We start from the raw sequence: 21,673 nt of genomic DNA, 5'->3' as shown, positions 1-21,673 counted from the left end.
TATTTTTAGGTAACTACTGGGTAGCCATGAAAATAAATAAGGAATAGATGTAATTATATATTTAATCAAAATTTCACGCTCCCATGATCACCCTAATTAGTATGTGCTTCAATAATCCTAACTTACAAACTTGTGCACAACAAAATTAAGGCCTTGTTCTCTTTTGGGAAAGTTATTCACTTGGATAAATGCACTTACCTAGGTAAGTGTTTCCTGAAAAATACTTACTTAGGTAAATGCACTTATCCATGTTCTTTTATTTTCTAAGTAAATAAGAGAATGACCATTTTAACTATAAAAAACCATTGTTAAAAGGGATAATTTTATCCCATCCAAGTGTTGGCAATTTTTCCATTAGGGAAAGTTACTTACCCACCTAGGAGATGGGTATCAGGGAAAATAAATTTTCCATGGACCCACATAAATTTGAAAAAAAAATATGGATATCTTGGTCAATGGGAACCAAAATCCCATTGACCAACTTTCCCTCCTCTCAAAATCCAAAAAAGGAACAGGCCCTAAGGGTAAATTATGTATAGCTACCCTGTACTTTGAGGGTATTGACATACCACTTTCAATTGCGACAAGTTAGTACCCTAACCTTTTCAAAAACATGCACTTCACTCCAATTCCATTAAAATTGGCATTAAGAACTTAAGATAAGAATAAAACTATGAAAAATGCCCATGTTTACATTCTTTTTTTAATCTTCTTCTAGCTCTCTAACTTTGGGCATAAATAATGGCATTAAAAAGTTATGGTGGCTAGTGCATTTATATAGTTACAAAAGCCAATATCTAATCATTGCTTAGTATTCATCCATCCTTTGTCATGGCTTAGTTAAACAGTTCAAATATTTTTGATTGTTTCTTTCAAAGTTTTAAAAACCTACCAAAATCGGAACCACTTTGGCCACTGGTTTCCAGGTTAGCGGTTCAATCATCCAATTCGAATAATTGACCTGTTCCAATTTAAAAAAAAATAAAAAATAATTAAAATAAAAAAGGTCCAAAACCATTGTCTAGATCGAATGGATTGCTGACCAAGTCAGTGGCTTTTGGTTGAGGAATGAACTAAGGGTTAAACAAAATCAGTTGCTTGGACAATTCCAGGCTGAATGGTTCAATTGTCTGAGTCAAACGATTGTTTGAAAACTAGGGGTGAGCATTATTTGATTAAAACTGAAAAAACCGAATCGAAAATTTTGGTTTTGATTATTTTAATTCGGTTTTTTTAGTTTTTGGTTATTTTGGTTTGGTTTTTTCAGTTATGTTAAAACTTCAGTTTCGTTTTCGGTTTTCAGGTTTAGAAACTTGGTTAACCAAAAAAACCGAATTAGCTGAACTTTATTATCTATAACATATATATATATATATATATATATATATATATATATATATATATATATATTAACATATAATACATATATAATATGCATAAAATATATTATATTGTATTACATTATATATATATATATATTAAAATATATAATTTATTATATAAATTGTATAATATATATTTATTTAATATATAATATATAAACTGAATAAAAAATTCCGGTTTTGGTTTCGACTTTTCATTTAAAATTTCGGTTTATTCGATTCATTTTTTAACCAAATAAACCATTTGTTCACCCTTATTAAAAACATTGGTTTCCTTTATTTAGGTGCAAACCTCAACTACTTTGTTATTTTATGAATTGGTGTTTCTTTTGTGTCACCACTTAATTGTATTGAAGGTAGTTGAAAGGAAACGATAAAAAACAAGTAGAATCTAAATATGGGTATTTTAGTAAATTCAAGATACTGACAATGTGGACTCTTGTTCGAGCTTACGTAGGTAAGTTTGGTTCCAATGTTCATGTGTGATATAGGTTACCGAGGTAAAGGGAGAAACGGGGGTTGGGGGGTGGCGGGTAACTTGCTTACCCACCCTCTAGGAGGGTATCAATTACCTAAGTAACTAATACTCTCCAAATTGTCGCTTATTATCCAATATTGCGGTGAATGAACGCAGGGACCGTGGTCAATTACTTGGTTTATTACTTACCCCTGGTAAATACCAGCACACGAAATGGGCCTTGAGACTAAGTGTCAGTGATTGAAACATGAGCAAAGCAAATTTAGGGTCTGTTTGGTTTGCAAACAGGATCAGAATTAGAATCACCTATTTTCTGAATATATAATTATTATTTTAATAATACTTTGTTATTATTTTTTATTAGTTTATTAATATTATTTTATTTTTTATTATTTTAAAATTTATTTATTATTATTTAATAATTAATATGTTAGTATTCTATCATTACTTTAATTATACTATACAAATATTTCATTTGTACTTAATTATTATTATTTAATAAATAATATCTTTGCTTATTATTAATTTATTAATATTTTATTATTGTACTATTACTTTATTGATATTTCATTATTTTTTAATTATTGATATTATTATTATCTTATCATTACTTTGATAGAATTTTATTAGTATTTTTTATTTAAATATCATTTCATTAATTGTTTATTAATATTGTATTGTTATTATTATTTCATTACTTTAATTATATTATATTTTATTTATACTTTATTATTATTATTATTATCATTATTATTATATTTAGTAATTAATATCTTTATTTGTTATTACTAATTTATTAAAATGTTATTATTATTATTATTTTATTACTATTTTACTAATATTTTGTTAATAATTTATTATTTTATTATTAATACATTAATAATAATAATAATATAATAATAATTATTATTATCTTATTATTAATTTAATAATATTTTATTATATTGTTTTGATTTTTTTCATGAGTTATTTACTTCTTGAGAGAGTATGGTGAAAATCTCATTCCCTATGGTAGCCTAGAATGGCCATTCCCCCATATGGGATGGGGGATCCCATTTCCCAAAGAATGGGAATCGGAATCCCACTCCGACCCAAACGGACCTTTATGCCTATACTGCTGCTAGACAGAATTTATGAATCATGACTTATGAGTACGAACGAAACACACGTCGGCTATGAGAGAGAAAAGAAAGGCAGAATAAGGGTGTAGGAGTAGGACCGGCCGTATTCAGGATCCAGTGAGGCATTCGACAATCATACTGACAAGTGACAGCCCAAACAAGACCCAAAAGGAGGGAAAAACGGACGGACGATTTTATCCGAAAATTGACATTCCCATATGAATGATCGAATCGGAATCGAGATATCGATGGCGACGAAATGGAGTAGGGAATGATCCCATCTGGAGTTCAATTTCAGTTCCATTTCCAAGCCCAATGGCCACGAATCCCTCTCTCCTTCCTGAAATCGGACCCGATGGCCTCCCCCGAGAAGCCCCTGTCATTGCCTACACCGAGAAGGTCTGTTTCATTCATTCTTTCTTTTTCTCTCTCAATTTGTTTAATTAGTCCGATGTCTTTTGACTTAGCAATTCTGTAAACTCTTTTTCTTCAGATAATTGAAGAGGAGCAGCTTCAATTGAAAAAGTATGGATGCCTTTCCTATCTCTGCCTTTTATTTTTATTTATTTTTACCTTTTTTGGCGTCGTTAAGTTTGTTCTCTTCTTACTCTCGCCTTCCTATCTTTTGATCCATACATATTTCTGTTTTTCTTGGATTCTGCCTTCTGTTCCGTTTAACTGAACCAATCTTATTTCTTTAGTGGTCCTGCAAATAATGCTGTTTTTCATTCTTGGATGTTAGTGGGAACCGTATGGATTAAAACAATGGAGTTCTTGTGGCAGATTGGTCTTTGGCAATTTCTTTTTCTCCTCGACCTGAAAGATTTGTTTAGCTAATTTTAATGAGAAGTGCATTCTATAACACTTCAAATGTGGTTTCTAGTTTCCTGTTAGCATGAATCAGCAATGTGCCCGATGCCAATGCCATACCTATATGCTGGAGATTGTGTGTTCTCATGTTAACCATCATGTATCTATAATTACTTCAATAGAGAATTTAATTTCCAAGTAACGGTGGGAAGTAAAACTACAACTGCATCTGTTCTTTCAAATAAAAGAGCGGATTGCAGGTCAGGTGTCACTGCATTTCTCAATTATATATGGAAGGTATAGATTCATTAATTGTTGAAAACCAAAATTTGATTTAAAGCTTCAGAGTTTCTGATAGAAACATATCAATTTCTTGGTTGATTGGTTCGTGAAACAAGGTGTAAGCGGAAGTCACTTATATTAGGGACTAACTAGTTTCCCAGTAAGGGGAATTATAACTGTGTACAGATGAGGATACCTAAGGCTAGCAGCTAAAAGGGATGCTGGGCAATTGTTACTGTTTAAAAATTTAATAAAGTATCTCATTCTTTTTAAAAATTTAATAAAGCTATTTAATTATTACTGTTTTAAAAAAGAAGAAATATGCAAAGCATCCTAGACCCATCATGGATAAAGGCATCTACTCAAACTCATGGACCAGTTTTTTTTCCCAACTGAAAGAAAATGAACTAACCCATGGTAATAGGCCTTATTACATCATCGTAAGTCTAAGAGCACCAAGGCTGTGATGAACAGATCCAGAAAAATAGATATTATTCCTTGAAATCCCACAGGAACGATGTAGATTTAACATTTCAGAATTTTCACTCAAATGCTTTATATAGGAACTAGAAGAATCTTGATGCTTGTACATGAGTGTCATGTTGTGTTGGACAGTTCAATTTATCACTTGATTTGGTCTATGGTTTAAGCAGGATTTGAATTCATGCCATAATCAAATTTAATTTACTGGCTGCTTCTGTTTTGAGATGTCATAGATTTCCTTGAATCTTGATCCCTGAACCAGCACTTTCCTTTTCTTTAATTTTTGCTCTGAAATCTCAGCACTGATGCTGACCAAAGACTATTCTTAACTCCAGAATTTGGTAGTTGTGCTACTATGTTAACTTTATTGGAGTTTGGTAGTTGAACACTTCTCTTTGTGGTGTTATATAACATTACCTGTTTCAAAAAAAAAAAAAAAAAGAAAAAGAAAAAGCAACACAAGCATAACAACAAAAGCAACCCATATCTCTCTTTTTTCTGTCGGTTTTGGTTTGCATGAATTTCATGCAATTATGTATACTTGAAACATATCCAACCCCAAGGCTAGGGATTTAAATAGGTCAGGTCCAGGTAGAACCAGTCCCAAACTGATTATTAATTAGGACAAAATCATAGGCCCAGAACCGTCCCAGTTAATAGTCAGGTCTATTCAGTCATGACCCGATATACCCGATTAAACATTGATAATATAACCTTAATAAAAAGGGAAATTTATGGTGTTATCCCCTTCACAAATTTTTATTGGTTTTCTGAATGTATTGTTCCAAACCCCCACCTATGCTACAGTACCCCCTTGTATTGTGATAGATTCCCCCATCTTTCACTGTTCCCCACTGTACAACCCTATAAAAATTTATGAGGTGGAGGAATCTCTAAAAACCCCTAATAAAAAATGATAGAAAAATACTAAATTATTTATATGTTAATAAATTAAACATTTTTAACTAATATGATCTTGTTTATTATCTATCAAATTTACCATTTCAAACATAAAATATGATAAAAAATATAAGAAAATTAAGAAAATACTATATATATATTTAATAAAATAATCGGTTCTGGGTCTGAATTGGTTCGGGACAGGCAAGAACCAGAAAATATTATTTGATTCTTTTTAGATCAAGGTATTTAAGCTAACTAATCTGTGATGTCTATTTGTAGCTTTTGTGTTCTTGATTATCTTCATGGCTATAATCTTTTATTGGTATTTATGCGAAGCTTTTATTAATTGCCATTTTGATTACAGATTTGCCATGCATTTTAATCCTTACTATTATTAATAAATATACTGTTGTGTTCTAATGAGTTCTAATACTACCTTGAATTGGTTAGGTATATTGAAGAAAATTATTCTAAAATCCGTGATGTTGAACAAGATCTAGCAAATCTTATGTTGGAGTTGAAACTCACAGCTGGGCCTAAGAAAGCAGGTTGGTAAAGCCATACTAGTTTCATTATATCTTGACATATATTATGGATTTTAATATGTATAACTAAGTATTCTTTCCCCTATCTATTTGTATTGCATGCAATTAAGCGCTTGAACTCCTTCGAAAGAAAATAGAGATGTCAACTGAGAGAATCCGTGTTGCTAGAATGAAGGAAGAACAAGCACGTAAGGTTTGTCTCAATTGCTTTGGTTAAGTAAACTTTGCCTACTAAAGATTAACTGTTTATCTCCCAAATTTGAAATAGTATTACACATCTTAGTAAACATTTCTCTTTGACCTATCCTATAAGGCTATAACATATTGGATATGAGAAATTTGTTGAGCATTGTGCTTCAAAGGTCAAAAGTTTGTCCTTAAAATAATAAATAATCACAAGTAGAAATTGCATTAGTACATGTAGTACCCTAGATTGCTATATGTTCTTTGATATTTATGATGTTCATTTATCAGTAACTGAATAAAATTTTATTAATAGAAAACAGCAATATTACAAAGCATTAAAGCCCCATTTGTTTTACTTACATGGGTAAGTGCACTTAGGCAAATGTTTCTCAGGTAAAACTTGCCTAGGTAAGCATGCTTCTAGTGTTCTTTTACACTATAAATTTACCCAAGTAGGCGGAGGGTAATAGTTACCTCGGTAAATGATACACTTGGGAATATTTCTTTACTGTGGGTAAGTTGGTCAACTTTCCTCTTACGAACTTACCCGCCCCTGTTTACAGGAAAATGAATAAGGCCTAAAGGTGATCCTTGGGTAGGGTAACAATTACTACCCTAACCTTACAGAAACAAAACAGTTTACAAGCAAGCCCAAAAAGAGTGAGATTCATTTTAACCCTTTGCTTGGCTAGATCATCAGCCCAAAAAGAGTGAGTTGGTCAACTTTCCTCTGACCAACTTACCCGACCCTATTTACCGGAAAATGAATAAGGCCTAAAGGCAATCCTTGGGTAGGGTAACAATTACTACCCTAACCTTACAGAAACAAAACAGTTTACAAGCAAGCCCAAAAAGAGTGAGATTCATTTTAACCCTTTGCTTGGCTAGATCATCAGCCAACCCATTAGCAGATATTTGTAACCATTGTATCTTTACATTCATGTTTCTTGCAATCATTTAATCTGCTTAAGTTCATTTCTATAGCCCCATAAGTAAAATATTTCAGGTTATAGGAGAAAAGAAGAAGAAGAAGAAGAAGAAGAAGAAGAAGAAGAAGAAGAAGGGAGAAAGAAGGAGGAGTCTCTGAAACACTCCCTTATTTGACAACAGTCCACCATTAGTAGCATAGAGCTTATGGTTGAGGTCTATAGGGGAAGAAGAAGAAGAAGAAGGAGGAGGAGGAGGAGGAGGAGGAGGAGTCTCTGAAACACTCCCTTATTAGACAATAGTCCATCATTAGTAGCATATAGCTTATGGTTGAGGTCTATAGGGGAAGAAGAAGAAGAAGAAGAAGGAGGAGGAGGAGGAGGAGGAGGAAGAGGAGGAGGAGGAGGAGGAGACGGAGGAGGAGGAGTCTCTGAAACACTCCCTTATTAGACCTCAACCATAACCACAATGTCATCAACATAAACAATCAGAAAAGTCACCAAGGAGTTACTTCTTTTCAGAAACAAAGTATGGTCAGATTGAGTTTGTGTGTAACCAAAGGAGACAAGGGCAACTCTAAATCTCTCAAACCATGTTCGAGGAGACTGTTTGAAATCATAAATGGATTTCTACAATTTATACACCTTTCCTTCATTTCCTTTCCTTGCACCCCTGGAGGCAAAGACATATAGACCTCTTTATGTAGGTCTCATTCAAGAAGATTTTTAATATCAAACTAGTCGAGGGGCTAATCAAAAGTAGCAACCAGAGACAACAAAGCTCGAATTGAAATCATCTTAGCCACATAAGCAAAAGTCTCAAGGTAATCAATAGATTCAATACCATACATCTTAGTGTAGCTTTTAGTAGCCAATCTAGCCTTAAATCTCTCAATAGTGCCATCGGAATGATACTTACTAGTGAACACCCTGTTTACAACCCACTAGTTCATTCCCTTCAAGCCAATCCATAATATCCCAGGTATGGTTCTTATGCAAAGCATCTAGTTCAGTCATCATAGCATCGCTCCATTCAAGTTTTGATAGGGCTTCTGGTATAGACCTAGGAATCATATGAATAGAAACAAAGGCAAGAAAAGAGTAATAAGTAGGGGAAAGAAGGCTATAGGACAAGTGTTTGGAGATACAATGTTCTGTACACTTCCGCTTGCCTTTGCGAAGGGCAATAGGAAGGTTAAGGTATGGGAAGGTAGTAGAAGGGTTAGATGAAGGCTGACCTGTTACTTCAAGAGTGATGGGAGGTGGCAGAGGCTCTGTTGAAGGAGTGGAAACAACTTGCCCATTCCTGAATCTTTGTCTTTGGTACCACCTTTGGACAATGGGATGTGAGTTAAAACTAGGAGGGTGATATGGAGGAGTAGGAACATGAGAGGTAGACCCAATGGAAGGAGAAGCAATAGAGGAAGATGGCTCAATAGAAGACTCAAAGGGAACTGGAAGAGGAACAACTAAGGACATAGAATATGGCTCCTCAGAATGCTCCCCCTCAGGAGAAACACCAAAGAAAGGATTAGACTCAGCAAACGTGACATCCCTAGAGACAAAATAGGTGCCACGAACCGGATCAAAACAATAATATCTCTTCTTTGGGGAGGCATATCCTAAGAAAACACACTTATGTGCCTTAGGCTCAAATTTATGTCTCTGATGATTATGAACATGTACATAGCAAGTGCACCCAAAAACTCGTTGATGAAGAGAAAAGAAATCCTCATTTGAAAAGAGAAGCCTAAATGGAGTTTTGAAATCCAGAACCCGAGAAGGCATATGGTTAATCAAATATGTGGCAATAAGAACAACATCCCCCCAAAATTTGATAGGAACATGTGATGCAAATAGGAGGCATCTAGCAACCTCAACTACATGGTGGTTCTTCCTTTCCACCACTCCATTTTGTTCTGGAGTGTAGGAACAAGAACTCTGATGAACAACGACAAAGGTCTCTAAGTATGATGAAAGGTTCTTTTCAAAATATTCCTTAGCATTATCGGAGTGGAATATTTTGATCTAGGGGTTAAATTGAGTAAGAATAAGTTCATCAAACTTTTGCACAATGGTTGGAACTTCATCCTGGGATTTCATGAGGTAGATCCAAGTATAACGAGAATAATCTTCAATGAAGAGGATAAAATACTTGTAACCCCCCATAGTAGGATGATGATATGGCCCCCATACATCAGAGTGCACAATATGAAAAGGAGAAATTGATCTTTTATTGCTTACTGAATAAGAATGTCTACAATGCTTTGCAAGTTCACATGACTCACAATGAAGACTCGATAAAGACATTCCCTTAAACATATCGGGAAACAAATGGTTCAAAGTAGAAAAAGGAAAATGACCAAACCGTAAATGACATAACATGACTCTATCAAAAGACTCTGACAGAACAGATTATAAGGCTACTCCATTAGGTGGTTCAAGACTCCTATCAAGTGTGTCCAACAAGTATATTCCATTCGCCTCATGGCCACTCCCAATCATTCTCTGAGATGTTAGGTCCTGAAAAATACAATGGGTAGGAAAAAAGGTTATACTACAATCATGGATTTAGTCAAGCCACTAACAGATAAAAGGTTGGTATTAAGTTTGGGGACATGAAGAACAGAGGATAAGATATTTGTGTTAGAGGACTTGATATCCCCTTTGCTAGAAATTGGAGCAAGAGACCCATCAACAAGGGATATCTTCTCTCTACTAGAGAGGAGTTGATATGAACAAAAGAGGTTAGATAAATTGGTTATATGGTCTGATGCACCAAAATCAATAATAGAAGGGATGATTACTTGAAACAATAGCATGATTTACAAAAGCACGTATACCTAAGTGAGCAAATGCGAATGATGAGGTGTTGCCGAAAGGGTTGGATGCTGAGATAGTGGCTTCCAAATGATTCAGTAATCTCCCATACTTTTCAAACTTTGCCTTTATTGCTGTCAACTGTTCCATAGCTGATTTTTCTTCACTTTCCCTATTCTCTCCTTTAGGCACTGTGGCAACATTAACGTTCTTAGGCTTTCTAGTCTGATCATTTTTCTTAAAATTACTGTTATTGCTGTTATTCCAAAACCTGTCTAGGAGTCCTTAGTTTGCACATTCTTCTTAAAATTACTGTTATTGACTAATCACCCAATCACTATGTAGTTTTCCTGCATCCACTTCTCATATGTGGGATCAATCTTTGCCGGTTTCTCCTTATTGCCCGTGAGAGAAACCCCAGTTTACCTCTACCACAGAGATAAGTCTTTATAGATTGTGCCCAGGCCAAATAATTTGTTCCATCCAGTTTGATTGTAATCACTTCTGTCAAAAGGGATTCTACTGGACCAACCCCTGACATCGGGATTTGCTTCATCTCACTTCCAAATTGCTCTATTGACTAAATGAAAATAAAAAAACAAGGTTTTCAACCTTTATAGACCTAACTGAGGTCAGTTCAACACATAAAGGTCCCAAAACTAGGGTTTCACTACACTTGACTTCTAGGGAGAAAGAGAGAAGAAGTAGCCGCTCCTACAAGAGCTTCCCAAACCTCTTCTAATTGCAATTGCCCACTTTTGGAGATCAAAAGGAGTCCTCCAAGCCTTGAGCGCCACACCCAAATAGTCTCTTTAACCTGTAACTGGAAACTCTCTAGTCGGCTAGGGTTTTGGGCAAAAAATCAACAGCCCCACTTTCTTGGCAATCTACAGCTAGATTTTGACTCTCCAAACCCTCTACCAACTGGGCAGAAAAGTTCTCTAAGTAATCAAAAACTTATCTCTCCATACACTCTTTTAATCGAAGGGTGTATGGGAAAAGAAAAGAAAACCAAAAGAGGAGAAGGACCTGCTCTGATTCCAAGATATGATTCAGTCCAATAAAAGAATAGTAAAATATTTCAGGTTATAGGAGAAAAGAAGAAGAAGAAGAAGAAGAAGAAGAAGATGGAGAAAGGGAGAAAGAAGGAGGAGTTTAATAATCTCCTCTCACCCCTCACTAATTCTTTTATTAATCTTCATTAACTGGGTTAATTACAAGTCTGCCCTTAAGTGGGCAGCTAGCTAAGCAAGAACTTTAAAAGAACTTATAAAGAGATTAACAGGCCCATAAAGACAGGCCCATTAACAAACAAAACAAATAACATACTACTTAAACATAAAAGCAGATACTAGGGCCCATTTGGCCCAGTCTCTCTACAAAATCTAATCCATGGGTGTTCTAACTCCCAACTTTCTTGAAAATCTCCTTGTGGCATCCTCTTCATTAAAGGTCTAAATTCCTTTTTGGACATTTCCATTACTATGATTTCATTTCCAGACATCCAAAATACCAAGTTATTGGCCAACATCTCCCACACTATTTGAAAATGACTAGGAGAAAGCTCATTGTTCTAAGAACTTCCCAGGTCAGGGTCCAAGAGTTTCTTTTGCATAAAAGTGAGGTCATATTTACCAATAATAGATGTTTCTCAATGTCTTACTCATCTAGCTCACTTCAATGTATGTCTAGTACACAATAATAGGTAGGTCTAGAGTCTCCACTCAAGTGGTTGAGATAATCTCATGATTATCATCCATATAACAAGTTACCAACTTTATAAATGAATTGTCTAGGCTCAACTTTAGTTGGAACGTTTCAGGTCTCTAAAGAATTGGGTCATTAGATCTCTAATGTGAAAGTCTCAGTAAAACACCTAATGCCCTACAATCTGAGGACCTTGGTCCCATTATATTGTAACTAATAAACAAATGCCATATAAAGATTGAATAAGTCAATCAATTAACGAAATATCATCATTTCCATCATCACCATCAACTACATTATCCTACTTATGTTGGTTACCAAAAACAAGTTGATGCTATTAATATTGTGTTACTATAAAGAAGAAAAAATATGCTCTACTCTTTGATGGGCCAAGTCTGGTGTTTAATGGGCTATGCCTGCTCAAAATTGATATGGGGTCAATCTCAGTCTGTGTTAGGGCTGGACTCGGTACTAATGTTAAGGTCCATTTCTTAAATGGACTAGAACCAAGCCTGGCCTTGGCCCATGTGCACCCGTAGTTAACACAAACAATTTATTGAGTACTTGGTATTCGGTAAAGTTACTTAGTGAAAAGCTATGTTTTTTTTTGTTTTTGTTCAGCAACACAGAAAATCACTCATTAATTACTTGAAATAAAAAGAGGTTAGAACAAGAGGTTGTGAAAATATGAAGAAAACCCATTACATAACACACACCCCCACCACCCTATTACAATTGTGCCCAATACATTTTTTTTTGAAAGAAGGTAAAGTATGGTATCGTATTAGAGCAAAAGCAAAAAGCAGTCATGTACAAGTTTCTGTACCCAGGGCTGTTTATGAGTTCCCTGTTTAGCCAGACCATCTGCCAGACAATTAGCTAATCTCCTTACCCATCTTAGTAAAAAACTATGCTAAAAGGAGAGTCAGCCATAGTTGGCCATACTAGAAGTTCTGCTAGTCCCAACTGAACTTGTATTCTTAGCAACAGATAGGAACTCCATAACAAGGTGCTCTTTTTTTTAGTTTTCTGCATAAGATGGATAATATGCAATGAAATAGAATAAAGACAGAAAGCTTTGGGTTTGTTTTTTCAAAGTCTTAAGCCAGTCCACCAGTCCTGTAACCCCCCTTTCCCTGTTGATGAGGTTTGGTGCAGAGCAATCCCTCCTAGGGTTGGTAGTTTTTGTTGGGAAGCCTATCTGGAAAGATTCAACACTAGTGATCTACTCCAAAAGAAGCGACTCAATACTTGCTTGTCACCCCATTGGTATGTTCTATGTAAAGCGGATGGGGAGACTGGTTTTCACCTACTAGTGTCTTGCCATTTTGCGAGGTGAATTTGGGAATGGGCTTTTTCCCTCTTTGGGTGTAGACGGAACCCTCCATCAGATCTGCAGGGCCTTTTTTCCCCTTCTGTCTTCAGGTGGTGTAGGAAAAGGGGAAGGACTATGTGGAGAGGTTTGAGGGCTGCAGTACGTTGGACAATATGGGAAGAAAGAAACTTCAGGATATTCTCAGCGGCTGAGAGAGGGGTGGAAGAACTAAAGGCTATCATTCATTTCAGGGCTGTACAGAGGCTGAAATCTTTGGAACTATTCACAGGTTACACAGTGGATGACATGTTAGGAAGTGGGGTGAAATAGCAAAGTGCACACAGACCAAGTCAGTAATGACTGTGTCTTGAACACCTCCACCTGCTGGGTTCATGAAATTAAATTTTGATGGTAGTAGGGGGAACCCTAGACAATCAGGGATTGGGGGTGTCTTTAGGGATGAGAATGGGGTCATTTTTGCCTTGTTCTCAGGCCCAATTGGAGTGGGTGATTCCCTTAGAGCTGAGATCTTTGCAGTTATGGAAGGAGTCCAGAAAGCCAGGGAGATGAACATCAGAAAACTCTTAATTGAAGGGGATTCGGAGGTGGTGATAGGGTGGCTGAATGCAGACAGCAATTGTTTAAGGAGGTACAGTAGTCAGAGGAGGAAATTTGCGTGGCTGGTGCGGAGATGGAAGTTAAAATCTGCTGGGTCAAAAGATCAGCCAATTCTCTAAGTGATGGTTTAGCTAAACAAGGGGCAGAAAGGGATTCAATGTTTTGGGCTAAGTTGTAATTTTTGTCTCTACCTATTCTTTTGTTTTCTTGATTGTACTTGGAAGATAAGTGTGCTTGTCTTCCTTATGTAACCTCTTTGGTGAATTAATGAAGTTGTTATTGATCAAAAAAAAAAAAAAGCTTTGGTTTTGTCCTTTACACTTATTTTACTTTGAGTCTACACACACACACTGACACACACAAGTATAGAATTTCGTTAATAAAAAATACTAAGTACAACTAGGAGCTGTACATTGGGATATACAAACAGCCACTATACCAACTACCCTACTATCCCCTGACTTTTTACAAAAGATTACCGAGATCAGGTAAAAGATCTGTGGTTTCTTCTGAAAAGTTTATGAAACATCAACCAATAATGTAACTTTCCCACTATCTTATGCACTACTGAATCTACTGAATTTCTTTTACTATGGAAGATCCTCTCATTCCTTTCTTGCCACAAGACCCAGAAAACAGCTGCTGGCATGATCTCCCATGCAACCCTCCCTCTTTTACTTAGGCCTTCTAGTCTCCATTTCCTCAAGAAATATAAAACTGATTTTAGGCAGCAACCTTTCACCGCAAACAAGCCAATGATTCTGACTCATACTGATTTTGAAAACTGCAGTCCAGTGGTAGGTTATCCACTGTCTCTGGGCAAGATTCACATAAAACACAACCATCATTTGGGACATTTACACTTCTCCTCATTAAATTATCCCTGGCTAGGATTTTATTCAGATTTGCACTCCATACAAAGAAAGCCACTTCAGATGGTAGGTTTTTTGCACCATACTTTACCAGCCAGAAAATCAGACTCTTCTGAATTGGTCAGGAAATTTTAGAAGGAACAAGCAGAAAACTGACCCGATTTCTCCCTCATCCAAATCCTTCCATCTGCTCTATTATGATCCACCTGTATACTGTGTAATCTCTGCATCGTTTCCATCCAAGGGCCCACTTCCCAGTCATTTAAATTACTTCTCAGCTGTGGGGTCCGAACAGTGCTTCCCTCTTGAATCTGTGATAATTGGCCACTTTTTCCTCTTTATCCGCAGATATACTGAATAGGGATGGGAAGGACTCCATCAAAGGACTATCACCACACCCACAATCTGTCCAAAACTTCAATCTCTGTCTATCTCCAACCTCAAACTTTATACTTTTTATAAATTGGTTGTGGACTTGTTCAATGGCCTTCCATACCAAGCAAACCATTGGCTGATTAACCTCACCTGGATCCCATCCATCATTTCTTGTACCATACTTATTCTCCACAACCATTTGCTCAAAAGAGCTGTGTTAATTTCCTTCAGTTTCCTTACCCTAGGTCCCCTGCCTTTTTAGGTCTACACACTTTTCCCCAATTAACTAGATGAAATTTCCTCTCTTCTTTCCAGCCTGGCTAAAGGAAGTTCCTCATTCTCTTTTCAATATTCACTGCCATGCTAGAGGGAATAGAGTACAGAGAGAGAAGATACACAAGGAGAGAAGAGAGTGCACTGCTATACAAATACATACATACATTAATGTATGTATGTATTGACTACCACTTGCCTGAGTATGAACCTCAAGCTCCTTTTAAGAATCATGGTTTTCTCTTGTTTTTAAGCTGGTATTAGATGTGTCCCCCCCTTCAACCCTTCTGAATTGTCTTGTTGAAAAGCAAGGTTACTTGTCTGGCTTGGAGTCAATAATTTTAAGTTAATCTGGAATTCAATGTATAAATTTTCTAGATTGATTTATGGTTGCATCTTTCCATTCATATCTTTCCTTTGCAGCTGATGTGAAATATTGCTGCTTTATTTATGCATTAAGGCATGGGAAGAGGCATCCAAGGCAGTAAAGGATGAGGAAGCACTAAAACAAAAGCTCTGTGATGATCTAAACCAGCTGGTATATAACCATATTCTCACAATCAGGTTGTGATGAAGGATGTTTTATAATTCTTGTTGCTACTGTTGCATTGAATAGGTCCAAGAAAGCAGTACCACTCAATTTTCTAGACTGGAGGAACTGAAAAGGCGACTTGAAGCTCTAAATCCAAGCAGGGTATCTACCCCTGAGTTGCATCATGTATATTCTATTTCCATTTCCTATAATGTAGTACTATCCATATTCCTATATGTTGAGAAATTAAGCAGTTCTATTATATTGGTAGCCATGCTCTATTTCTATATCTTTATGAGCAAATTGCAAAGTTTCATTATTGATAGTCATGTTACCCTAAAGAAATTATATTTTAGGAAATATGCCATAAATATTCTCAGGAAAACATTATAAACTTAGGCTGTGTTTAGCTTTCTGGTGAATAAGACCTTTTCTCCTCTTTTGGATAGAACAAAGGAGAAAAGTTAGGTTTTTGTTATATGGTAAAACATAACTCCTTATCCACATGGATAGGTAAGTTTTAAGGAGATGAGATCTCCTTTTTCTTGTCCAACAAAAACTCTTTATCTGGGCTGGACCGCTGGAGTTCAAAAAACATGTGCACAAATTCAAACTTTAACAAGATTTAGAAAATTCCCATAATGTACCCTCCAAACACAATATAAATTAATTTTTTATGACCATTTAACACTAATCATTTTAAAACAGATGAACTACCTTTTTATAACTTTATTTTTTTTTATGATAAATACCTTTTTATAACTTTAAGTAACCAAATATCCTCAACCTTTTTAAAGAATCTATTTTTCCTACCATTGTTATTTTTCCTTTTTAGGCTTGGAGAAAAGAAAAGTATCGCATTAAATATTAGGGAAAATTCCAGATTATTATCCTATATTTTAGGGGTAGTCTCAGTTTAGTATCCGAACTTCAAAACGTGCTACTGCAGTACCTTAACTTCCAAAAACTGTCAGTTTAGTCCAAAATCATCAACCAACGTTAAGTGGCATGTGAAAGGACAAAAATGTCCTTTAGGTGTCATAGTTTTCTTTATCTACCACTCCCACATAAACCAACTTAGACAAAGAAAACTGACTGACTGACTGCTAACGACAGGGACTAGGTTGACAGTTTTTGAGAAGTTAGTTACTGTAGTGGCACGTTTTGAAGTTTGGGTACTAAGCTGAGACTACCCCTAAACTACAGGGTACTAATCTGGAATTTTCCCTAAATATTAAGATTCCTATTTAACAAGAGGCTGTACACAGGGAATGTACAATATATTTCAAGTAAATCTATACCCCAACCCTTGATTATTTACCAAAAAAAAGATTATCAAATACAAAAAAGGAATTAAAGCCCTTATCTTTAAACAATTTATGAATGGCTAACCAAGAAAACATATTTTACCCACCATTATTACCCATCCAAGCCAACTTTATCCATAATGTAAAACCTACTTATCCATATTGGAGATAAGCTATGGATAATTTATGCTAAACAATCTCAATAGAACTTTAGGTAACTAAGTATTGTTGTGTATTGAGGGGAGTCGTCAAAACTGGGGAGCTTGCGCACACACGTAAGACTTGTACACAAGGGTTGGACTCCACCTTTAGCCCAAAATCTTTAGCCTTTAGGTTGTGGGACAATCCTTGTATGTAAGTCCTTTGCATTCCTATCCCTTTGCAGCCCAACAATCTCCCCCTCACATGTGACTCTCCTCCACATTAGGTACTCCGTACCATTATCATATCAACAAGTTTGACATGCTTCAACTGGGATCACTTTGCTCACAACAGTAGGGAGCCAACTATGGGAGCACATTCCCATGGATGGAGTCATCATGGGAGATCAACCACTCTTGCCAATTACTTGACAATGGGGAAACCAGCAAAGCCATGGGAGTCATCACATGCATCTGTTAATACTTGTCCCGAGCTGAACCTTTGGCTCTGATACAACTATTATGCATTGAGGGGAGTTGCCAAAACTGGGGAGTTTAAGCATATGCATAGGACTTACACACAAGAGTTGGACACCACCTTTAACCCAAAAGCTTAAGCCATTAGGTTGTTCGCTAGTCCTTGTATACAAGTCCTTGGCATTCTTATCTCTTTCAAAATGTGAAGTCTACACTCACATGTGTGTCTCAACAAATATAAACATGGGTATACATGCAGGCCAAATTGCAACTTACAATCCTAGCAGATGATATATGGGACAGAGGGAAGCTTTAGGGGTTTATCTTTTGTATGGGGAAGTTCCATCATCCATGGTGAGGCAGCTGGTTAGAAAATAAAGTCACAAATTTTATCCCAACTCTGGGCATTCTCTGCCAGATTTTACCAGGTGAGCTAACACTTTAAATTTAGAGTTTGGGTAAATGGTATATGGTATGATTAGTTCATGAACTAAAAAAGTTATAGAAATGGTTGGGGGGAGATGAAAAAGGTTTTATATGAGAGTTTAAAGAGTTGGTTTTGTAATAGAGAAGTTTGGTTGTGGCTGCAAGCTTTTTCAGGAAAAGGTGCAGTATGGAGTAGCACAAAATATGATCCTTGGAAACATGGAATGCAACTAACAACAGAACACCATTAAAGTTAGAAGAAATAAAGATAAAGTAAAATTAATAGAAAAGTTAGTGGAAAAGGGATACTAGCCAGAGGTATAAAGAGCTAGCCAATCTTAATATATTATATTCTCTTCAATCCAATAATTGGGCAAGCCTCTTCAAATTGGGCCTTATTTATTTATAGACCCTGTATGAAGATGTTGACTAGCCTTGCGTTCATTCCTAATTCTACTGTTGAAGACAATTAAAAGGAAAACACCTAATTGCTTCTAGAATCAAGACAAGTTATAGTCTAATATAACAACTCTTCTAAACTAGAACTCCTCTAAAGAGTTGAACAACCATAATCTGCAACCATGACTAGGCTAAAAGTAAAACGATGAGAAAAGATAATTACAAAATTTCCCCAAACTTCAATTAAGGTGATATTAGATATATCCTAAACCAAATAAATTCTTTTTCAAGGTTTGTCAGCTCGAGGGGTTACTTGCACCTTGTTTAGGGACAGCTGGGTTGTAGATTTGAGGAAGTCCTCAAAATATTGCCAGGATCAAGGAATTTCCTGGGATATTTTGGAGATATGAGGATATATCCTTCAATATTTCCATTATTTGGAACTTTAGATTCCCTATAGATGTTGTAGCTCAACTCCATTAAATATTGGAGATATTTTTGAACCATTTTTTAAGTAGGTAGTAGTTTGTATTTGCAATGCTTAAGGAAGTGTGGTAAGACTGGAGAAACATTTTACCCTATCTTTTCTTTGGTCATGGTTTGCGTGCAGCTATAACCAATCACTGATTCAGTCTCACTAGAAATTATTTTTGCTCAAAGCTGTTTCAATTGTCTCTTCATACCCAGCTGAACTAGGCATATTTTCCTTGACTCTCAATCAATTCCTACAGTTCACAGTTTACTTTTCACAGGTGCATCAAGTTTTCCTGAATTTCTCTTAGTTTTTTTTTTTTTTTGAAAACTGAAAGTCATTGATTTCTATTTCTTTTTTTTTTCAATATTTTTTTTATGCACCAGAAGCACTAACCAGACCTGATGGATACCTCTCATTCTGCAGCCCTGGCCATGGACTGTTCTTCCTTTTCTTCTTTGCATCTTTCAATGCTCATTCAAGTGTGTGTTGTGTGTGTGTGTGTGTGTGTGTGTGTGTGTGTTATTTGTGGAAAAGCTAGATTCTAAGGTTTTTTGTTTCTCTTATTTTGCATTTATAGGATGGGAGGTTAGTTCAACCTGCACAAAGTAGTAGAGCACCTCCAGGTGCTTCTTCTTCTTCTTCCAATTCTCTCTCAATGGAATCAGTTGATCAAATAGCCGAAAATGTGCGCAATCAACGACATGATGGTAATATAGTAGCTCTGAATAGTCAAAATCAACAGACATCTGTTGAGGGAGAAGGTAAAGGAAAGAAGAAAAGTATGGATCCAGGAAGAGGGAAGGGAATTAGGGCTGTGCCTAAAGGGAGAGTATCACCTGGACCTGGATGGACTGGTGCTGGGTTTGATGTGGATGGCAGAACTTGAGCAAACGTGCATTTGAGAATCTCTTTTTCTGTGGTTGTGGGATGGGAAAGCCCACTTCCATCATCCTAGCAGGTTTTAATTTGAGGCAACTCTCTTTTCTTTTATAAAGGTATTATCTGTCAATGTCTTCTTCCCATTCCTGTTCTTTTTAACCTTTCACAATGAATATAAAATTGACATTTCTCTTGAACTGCCACTATCAGGACTATGTGTAATTTTCATTAAATAAAAGTTATATTGATTACATCATCACCACCACCACCACCACTGCCACACCAGGTTCTATTTCCTTTTCCAGCTGTTGATATAGGTGATTAATCTGGGCGTACTGGAATTCAGAGATTTGTCTTCGAATATACAGAGATCTTATCCATGAAATGCCACCAAAGAGTTTGAACAACATTGAAGAAAGTTCAACTTTGGAGGCTAGAATGTCGCAGACATTGGATGAGGTTTAGTTTTCATCTTCTTGATTTTTACCCGTTGAATGATAGGTCTGAACCTTTGCATGAATTCTTCGTCTTGCTGTAGACTTGCTAAATTGAATATACTGATTCTTTTACCTGATACAAGTAACTTCACTGATTTATGTACCCCTGTCAATGAAATATCATCTTTAGCTATCTTCTAAATTAGGTATCTAAATTCCTACTGAATTGATTGTCATTGTATGTCAAACTAGTTCTTCAATATTTTGATGGCTTTTCTGAAGGCAGTTTTGGTCATCCTTCAATTGCCACTTATAGATGGTTCATAAATGGTTTTGAAGACAACTGGTTACTTTTCTGTAGGTTAAAATTATATATGTTATTTATTACTTGCTGTTTGGATCCTTGCTGCAACACTTGCCTAGTTTAAATGTGCTTTTGCTGTGCTTATTTACATGGATTCAACGTGTTGTAATACTTGTTTTTTTAGGATTCATTATGATATCTACTTGTTTGCTTATATTTATGAATTCTTATTATATGAAAATGATCATCATCATCTAAATTATTTTACTGAATAATGCTTTTTTTATACGCAAAATTCTCTTTTACTGAATAATGGCCTTTATTTTCAATAGAAAATAATAAGAAATTAAAAAATGTAAACGTGTCAACATGGATAATGCTCCACAAATTATAGTTTTTTTTTTTTTGGTGGGGGGAAAGTTAAAAAAAATCAGCTTGTAACGGCTTTTTTGTTGTGCCTTGGCAAGCCTGTACTTTTCTCGAGAAGCGGGCAGTTCTTTTCCTTTTGTGAGTAGGATGAATTGAATCTGTATTCCATATAAAAGTATATTATAAAAATGATGACGTGATTCAAATTAACAATAAAATTAGATTGTCAAGTGCCAAGTTGGCAATTAACAATATATATGCGTCTAGGCTAGGCCAGGCTTTAGGCCTGTGAAAAAAAAAATGGAAAATTGGTAATCCAACTTCCCTCTTTATAGAATCGATAGGGGACCTATTTTAATTTGCACGTGCAATTATTTAAACAAAATAAATTTGATTGTTCATTTAAGATCCCACATGGACCAGTTATAAGATTAAAGGCTTTGCATTAATTATATAAGAATTTGGTTAATCAAGAGAATAAATTATGTGCTCTTATACAAGTTGACTTGTAGACACATACCGTAGATCCATTTATAAAAGCAAGAGGCATCAAACTTTAAAGAACATATCAATAGATTTATGCATTCCAAGAATCCAAACATGTAAAATTTATCGAAATATATGAATTTGAGCAAAAGAATCACAAGAAAAATGAACATTTTCTTAAGTTGCACAAAAACCCAGTTCCATCAATACGCTTTAATCAAAGTTCAAAGTACTGCAACATATCAGTGCGTATCTTACGATACATATCAATTTTCAGGGGCACTGATCCGTTGAATACTTAGACAATTTAACATGTTGAAATCTTAATAAACAAGTATAATTTTGC

At 35.6% G+C, this 21,673-nt stretch overlaps 1 protein-coding gene across 2 annotated transcripts; it reads left to right on the top strand.

Annotated features, from left to right (window-relative positions):
* The first annotated feature begins 3,030 nt into the window (after positions 1-3,030).
* LOC148880101 (uncharacterized) lies at positions 3,031-19,990 on the top strand. Of its 2 annotated transcripts, none has more exons than XM_088961928.1 (7): positions 3,031-3,380; positions 3,475-3,506; positions 5,910-6,007; positions 6,115-6,197; positions 15,557-15,634; positions 15,713-15,790; positions 19,430-19,990. In XM_088961928.1, the coding sequence occupies exons 1-7, from the start codon at positions 3,204-3,206 to the stop codon at positions 19,736-19,738; spliced, it is 855 nt and encodes a 284-aa protein (XP_088818054.1). In that variant the 5' UTR covers positions 3,031-3,203; the 3' UTR covers positions 19,739-19,990. The 2 variants fall into 2 exon arrangements, with proteins under 2 accessions (XP_088818054.1, XP_088818053.1); XM_088961927.1 differs by having other exon boundaries at positions 15,713-15,814.
* Positions 19,991-21,673: the final 1,683 nt, after the last annotated feature.

This window comes from Nelumbo lutea, chromosome 1 (assembly GCF_056320005.1).
Source record: "Nelumbo lutea isolate HS-2025 chromosome 1, American lotus-T2T, whole genome shotgun sequence".
NCBI lineage: Eukaryota > Viridiplantae > Streptophyta > Magnoliopsida > Proteales > Nelumbonaceae > Nelumbo > Nelumbo lutea.
The sequence above is the reverse complement of the archived record's forward strand: the minus strand, read 5'-3'. Positions and strand labels throughout refer to the sequence as shown.